Source organism: Aplysia californica, unplaced genomic scaffold (genome assembly GCF_000002075.1).
Source record: "Aplysia californica isolate F4 #8 unplaced genomic scaffold, AplCal3.0 scaffold00364, whole genome shotgun sequence".
NCBI lineage: Eukaryota > Metazoa > Mollusca > Gastropoda > Aplysiida > Aplysiidae > Aplysia > Aplysia californica.
In genome coordinates, this window is record NW_004797634.1 from 668,744 (window position 1) to 675,886 (window position 7,143).

At 40.4% G+C, this 7,143-nt stretch overlaps 1 protein-coding gene across 1 annotated transcript in view; it reads left to right on the forward strand.

Moving 5' to 3' along the window:
* The window catches only part of LOC101846084 (glucose transporter type 1), a 35,969-nt gene extending 28,900 nt beyond the window's left edge, over positions 1 to 7,069 (forward strand). The window contains exons 5-9 of the mRNA XM_013085300.2: positions 615 to 713; positions 2,541 to 2,753; positions 5,063 to 5,138; positions 5,567 to 5,694; positions 6,872 to 7,069. Of these exons, the coding sequence (XP_012940754.1) occupies positions 615 to 713; positions 2,541 to 2,753; positions 5,063 to 5,138; positions 5,567 to 5,694; positions 6,872 to 7,060 (705 nt within the window). The 3' untranslated portion in view covers positions 7,061 to 7,069. The remainder of the gene's footprint in view (positions 1 to 614; positions 714 to 2,540; positions 2,754 to 5,062; positions 5,139 to 5,566; positions 5,695 to 6,871) is intronic.
* Positions 7,070 to 7,143: the final 74 nt, after the last annotated feature.

A 7,143-nucleotide genomic window follows, 5' to 3' on the forward strand; every position in this document is an offset into this window, starting at 1 on the left:
GTGTGTGGAGGGGTGTATGTTTGTGTGTGTGTGTGTAGAGGGGTGTAAGTTTTATGTGTATGTGTGTGGAGGGGTGTATGTTTGTATGTGTGTGTGTGGTTATGTGTGTTTGTGGGTCTATGTGTGTGTGTCTGTGTATCTGTGTATGTATGACATCTTGTGCGCTCATATGACTACCAGTAATTATGTAGGTGCAAGCACTTATATATATAATATTACAGGATCTTATACAGTTGCGAGTGCCATAAAACTCTTACCAAATGACCTGTATGTGTTGCAAGTGCTGTAAAATTGTTACTTAACCCTATCCGTACGTCGTGTTTTACTGTCATATCCATACGGCGTGGGGAACTCTGTGCCACCACTTTCCAAAGAGGAAATTTACTCCTTAACCTGATCAGTACGCTTTGCATAGCAGTCTGTCAAAATAAGTTTTTGAGAAATACTGAAAATTTCAAAGAGATCCTCGCACTAGTTGTTGTTGTTATCGATCCAGCTCTTTGCACTAGAAGTGTTCTGAAATGTGAAGAATAAAACATCGGGGGTACCAAATGACCCCCAGGGCGTATGGATAGGGTTAAACTAAATAAAACTGAACGTCTCTCGTTGGACAGGTGACCCTCCTGCGGCTGTTCCAGAGACGTAGCTTCCGCATGCCGCTCATCATCAGCATCATGATGCAGCTGTCTCAGCAGCTCTCAGGAATCTGTGGGGTGAGGATTTATCTTCGTCAACATCTTTTGTTATCGTTGGCATTGTTGTTATCATTATCATCATATATATCGCTACCAGCATCCTTATTTTCTGTCTAATCTTCTGGCGCTCATATGACCTTATGCAGTCGCGCGCTCATATGACCTTATGCAGTCGCGCACTCATATGACCTTATGCAGTCGCAAGCGCCGTAAGATATCAACTTAAACTAAACTAGCCTGCTCAATATTGCCATTTTTGTTATCAGTATCATCTTCACAAGCAATATCAGGGAAGTAAGAGCTGTCAAGTTTAACATATTTGAATAAAAAGAGTACTGAATATTGCAATTTTTCTGATCAATATCACCTTTCATCATCATCATCATTGCCTTTCTCACCCTGCACCAGGATATAGGCCACGGACAAACACCCTCCACTTTTCTCTATCCTGGGCTAGCCTCTTGATGTTATTCCATGTCTTCCCACTTTTCTGTATATTGATTTCTGTGATTCTTCCCGCTGTCCTTCATTGTTCCTGCTGATGCAGAAGCTCCTCTGTCTCCCAAGATCGAAAAATAAAAAGCTGTGTTTGTCCGTGTTTCTGTAACTTACTGTTTTTTACTGGGTTGGGTAGTTGGCCCTCGCAAACTGCCACTTTTCGGGCGACCAGACCTATGCACTTTTTGTCGCCTCTTACGACACGCAGTATCACGGCAGGTGTATTCTTTGCTCCCCCATAGTAAAACTACGGGGCCCCCCACCAGCAGGGGAGAATATCACCTTTACCACCAGTGTAATCCTCTGCAGTGACCTTTTTAAATTTTCTATTGTAGACTTACGGCTTATGCAGTTGCGAGCGCAGTAAAACCTTACTGTGGGTTGTTGGCGGGTGCTCTGGTGTGGTTTGCTTCTTCTTTCCTATGAAACATATATCGTCCTTATCTCCCCGTCTTCTTTTTTATGTTTGTTACTCTCTTGTAACACCTCTAATCTTCTGGCGCTGTTATGACCTTATGCAGTTGCGAGTGCCGTAAAACCTCTACTAAAACTAAAGCCTTACTAAAACAAACAAACAAACGAGACTTACCGTTAAATAGGAGAAACAATCACATTAGTGGAATTTACTTTTCTCAGTTGTTTCCTTCAACTGTGAACGTAACCACTCGGAACAGCAGAACAGTTCCGCTACAAAATGCGACATATACGAGTATACGTTTCTATGGTTTTTCGAAAATTCGAGATAGCTGTTCTTCGCCTATTTGTAGAATATCTTAAGCATTTCTTTGTTTTTTAGAGAAAATATTATCTAAGGCTGAGTTGATATTTGAATTATTATGTTGGATTCTTGTATTTTGAACTGATGAGATCTCGACACATTTTCGACAAAACGTGGCATGTCCACATTACCAAACCAAGCTTTTGACCAAATCAAAGTTTTGTTACCCCCGGGGCGGTGCCACTGACTGAAGTGTTCTAAGGCCATTCCCATTCGTTTTGGTGCACAGTAGAATTGTAAATGGGCTGATCTAACAATATCATGCTCATAAATGTGCCTGATCTACAACAGGGAACTGCTGCTTTTTCTTTCCTAATCCTTACTATTGTCATTTTCCTCTACTCCTTTTGTATGTTTGTCACACTCTTGTGACCTGCTTTTCCGGGGTGCCTTGGTAGTCGAAGCAGACTTTGTGCTGTCGAAGCTAGATAGGTGAGCAGAGTAAACCTGATTCCCTGTAAGGACTACTCTGTTGACATCCACCCCTTGACGCTTATATGACCTTATGCAGTTGCGAGTGGCCGTAAAACCTCTTACTAAACTAAACAAATTTTGTGTTTTGTCTTCAGATCTTTTACTACTCGTCCAAACTGTTCAAGTGGGCGGGGCTGAGCGAGGAGACGGCCACTCATGCCACCAGCGGGGTGGGCGGAGTCATGGTGGTCATGACTGTCATCACCATTCCCTTGATGGACAGGGCCGGGAGGCGGAGCTTGCACCTCATTGGTCTAGGGGGGATGTTTGTCTTCAGCATATTCATCACGGTGTCTCTAGTCTTGCGGGTGAGTTGGATGGGCTAGGTTGCTTTGTTTTTTGTGGCGTCGGTAGTCCGGTGATAAGGCTAATGAACTCATAATTTTTGGTCGGGGGGGAGGGGGGGAAATATGTTTGTCTTCATCACTTTCATCACGATGTCTCTAGTCTTGCGGGTGAGTTGGATGGGCTGTTTTTTTAATTTTTCTAATTTGGTGGTGTTGGTAGTGTGATGGTAAGGCTAATGAACTCGTAATTTTTGGTCGGGTGGTTGGGGGGAGGATGTTCGTCTTCAGTATATTCATCACGGTGTCTCAAGTGCTGAGAGTTAGTTGGATGGACTAGATTGTTTTTTGTTGTTGTTGGAGTGGGTGGTTGGTGGGTGCTCTGTGTAGTTTGCTCCTTTTTTCCTATCAAACATCTGTCGTCCTTATCTCTCCTCCCTTTTTGCGTATGTTACTCTTTTGTAACACATCTATTCTTCGGCACTTGTATCACATTATTGTGTTGCAAGTGCCGTAAAACTCTTACTAAAGCTGTGGCGTTGGTATAATCTTGTGGTTAGGCTACCGGACTCGTGATCGTGATGTTGTGAGTTGATGTTTGTCTTCAGCATATTCATCACGGAGTCTCTTGTCTAGCGAGTGAGTTGGATGGGCTAGGTTGCTTTGTTTTTTGTTTTTTGTGGCGTCGGTAGTCCGGTGATAAGGTTAATGAATTCGTAATTTTTGGTCGGGTGGTTGGGGGGAGGATGTTCGTCTTCAGTATATTCATCACGGTGTCTCAAGTGCTGAGAGTTAGTTGGATGTGCTTTTTTATTTTTTATTTGGTGGCATTGGTAGTGTGATGATTAGGCTACTGGACTGGTAATCTTTGGTCTGGGGGGGGGGGGGGATGTACGTCTTCATTATATTCATCACGGTGTCTCTAGTCTTGCGGGTGAGTTGGATGGACTAGATTGTTTTGTTTTTGTAGCATTGGTATAGTCTTTGTGGTTAGGCTGCCGGACTCGTAATCATGAGGTTGTGAGTTCACGAGTTTGAGACTCACACCCGACGTTGTGTCCTTGGGGAATGGCACTTTACACAAACTTTCTTCACTTGACCCATGTGAGAATGGGTCCCCGACCATAGGCAGCGAAATATTTTTGTCAAAATATTCGTCTTTTAATGCCTATTGAATGACAGCTTGCACTGTATGCTTCCCAATAAGTTGAGATTGTTTCGGAACGCTATCAGGTCTGACAGGGTAATAATGTAGATTGTAAAGTATTAGAGCTTGATGTTGAGCAGGAGTAAATTGTGCTATACAAATGCTAATTATTATGATTATGATTATATTTTATTGTTAGTTAGTAATTGTTCGTTTCATTTTTTTTAGTGCTGCATAGCTTTAACTTTTTGGTGCTGCCAAAATTTTTAAAAGGTGAAAAGTGCTGACTGACTGCTCAGTATAAGACTCTGTTATATATATATGTCACTTTTACAAAGGATGTATATCAGTATCTTTCACAAAGCCGTTGAAATGAAAAGAGAGCTCAAAGCTGGTTGGTGAGTGGTTGGTGGGTGCTCTGGTGTGGTTTGCTCCTTTTTTCCTATCAAACGTCTGTCGTCCTTATCTCCCCTCCTTCTTTTTTGTGTTTGTTACTCTCTTGTAACACATAAATTGGTCTTCAGCACTTATACAACCTTATTGTGTTGCAAGTACCGTAAAACTCTTACTAAAACAAAAAAAGGTTGGTTGCTTTTTTTTGTTGTTGTCAAAATGAAGATTGTTGCTGGAGAAAGAATGTGGAAATTATGAGCACAGAAAGTCAGGAATTTGAGAGCCATAACTCTTTCACTATCGCGAAGCGTGTATCATGGCCCGGTCCAGGTGAGGAAAAAATCCCTCCGGTAGTGAAAGAGTTAATGATCACATAATACACAACACCAGAACTAGTCTTACTTAACGCAATTTTGGTTGGGTGCTGCGTAATCTGATGTTATAATACTGGGTGTGTTTTGGGTTTTGAAAAAGTTGGCAAGTCTGCTTTTTACAATCTTTTAAAAGTCTTGACAATCTTTACAACATTTTTACAATCTTTTAAAAATCTTTACAATCTTTACAACATTTTTACAATCTTTATATTTTTGCAATCTTTCAATCTTTACACCATCTTTTTACAAACTTTCTACCGTCTTTTTATGCCCTAAACAGTTGCAATACTTGTGCAATCTCTTTACCATCTTTTAAAAAAATCTTTTCACAATTTGTTCACAATCTTTTTACAATCTTGGAAAAAAAACCAACACTTTTCTTATTTTCTGCCTCCTCCCCTCTCCCCCCGGCCCTACAGGACAAAGTGGAATGGTTCAACGGGCTCAGTATAGCCGTCTCCCTCATCTATGTGGCTTTCTTTGCCCTAGGTCCAGGTAGGTAGTTGACTGTCTTGTGGTGTGGTTGTCAGTGTGTTTGTTTGTTTTTGTGTAGAATTGGTTTCAGGATTCGAATTTGCACATGACCTTATTGGGTTGCAAGTGCTTTAATTGCTTGCTGAAAAAAAGTCTCTCCCCCTCCTTTTTTTGTATTTGTTGCTCTCTTGTAACACCTCTAATCTTCGGCTCTAATATCACCAGCAAGTGCTGTAAAACTCTATTATAAAAAAACAAGACTCTCTTATAACACCTCTGATCTTCGGCACTTATATTATATGACCGAACTGTATTACAAGTGCTGTAAAACTCTATAAAAAAACAAGACTCTCTTATAACACCTCTAATCTTCGACCGAACTGTGTTACAAGTGCTGTAAAAGGCTTACTAAAAACTAAACCTCAAAGACTCGACCCTGTTTCCCCCAGGCTCCATCCCATGGCTGATCGTGGCGGAGTTGTTCAGCCAGGGAGCTCGACCGGCGGCCATGTCTGTCGCGGTTCTCGTGAACTGGGTGGCGAACTTTATCGTTGGGTACAGCTTTCCTCACATGCAGGTACGGTAACTTAATAAAATTAACTAAAAATAATATTAATAATAATTATAATGATAATAATAATAATGATGATAATAATAATAATAATAATAATAATAATAATAATAATAATAATAGCTTGTCCGTCAATGTCTGACAATGACCATTATCTCCACAGAGGAGAATATTTCTCCAGCGAAATAAAAGAATACTGTGGTGTGTTATAGTTGTGAAGATGATGATGATAATGGTGATGATAAAGGTATTACCTCCACAGAGGAGAATATTTCTCTAGCGAAATAAAAGAATAATGTGGTGTGTTATAGTTGTGAAGATGACGATGATAATGGTGATGATAAAGGTATTAATAGATGATTAGCCCCTTGGCCTGGCTCGCACTGTGTCACTTCCGCCTAGCCTAGTAACCACATGTAACCTTAAGACCCTCTTTGTTAGGCCCAATTTCCCTGGTATTAGTATTTTACTGCGTCCATTTAGTTTTACTCTCAGCTGCTCCTGAAGAAGCCCAAGAGGCGAAATGTTGAGCTGTTTCAATAAAACAGATTTTGAACATTTTGTATTTTTAGATTATTTTGTCTGAAAATCAAGGAATTAAAAAAGACTCTCCCTAATAGTCTGCTTTCCAAACAATGGTAATAGTTGTAAAGATGATGATGATGATGGTGATGTTAATGGTAATAGTTGTGAAGATGATGACGATGATGATAATGCTAATATAGTTGTGAAGATAATGTTGACGATGATGATGATGATGAACGCAATGGTTGTGAAGATAATGATGACAATGGTGATGGTAATGGTGATGATAATGGTAATAGTTGTGAAGATGATGATAATGGTGATGAGACCGATGATAATTGTAATTGTTGTGAAGGTGATGATGATGATGTTGATGATAATAGTGATAGCCATAGGTCGTAGAGATAATAATAATAATTGCATTTATATAGCGCACATTCATGCTCAAGAGATGATGATCAGGACAATACAACGATAGTAATCAACAAGTATTGTTTTTATTCTTGCTTTTATATATAATTTCTGTGTTTTGTTTTATTTTTCCCCACCTCTTTGGTTTACAGAATGGCCGATAGCAATGAAGTTTTGTTTTTATTCTTGCTTTTATATATAATTTCTGTGTTTTTGTTTTATTTTTTCCTACCCCATTGGTTCACAGAATGGCCTGGGAGACTACGCCTTCCTTCCTTTCACGGGCCTCCTCTTGGTGTTCTGGGCCTTCACCTTCTGGTTTGTTCCGGAAACCAAAGGAAAAACGTTTGAAGAGGTCACCGCCCTCTGGCAGGAGGGGGGCCAGAGGGATTCGAACTCGGGCTCCCCGAAGGAACACTCTCATCTGGTGCCGTAGTGTTCAGGAGAAGGAGATCTCAAATTTTTGCTGGCGTCATCACGATCATTTTTTAAAAAGAAAATATATTGTTGACTTTTTGT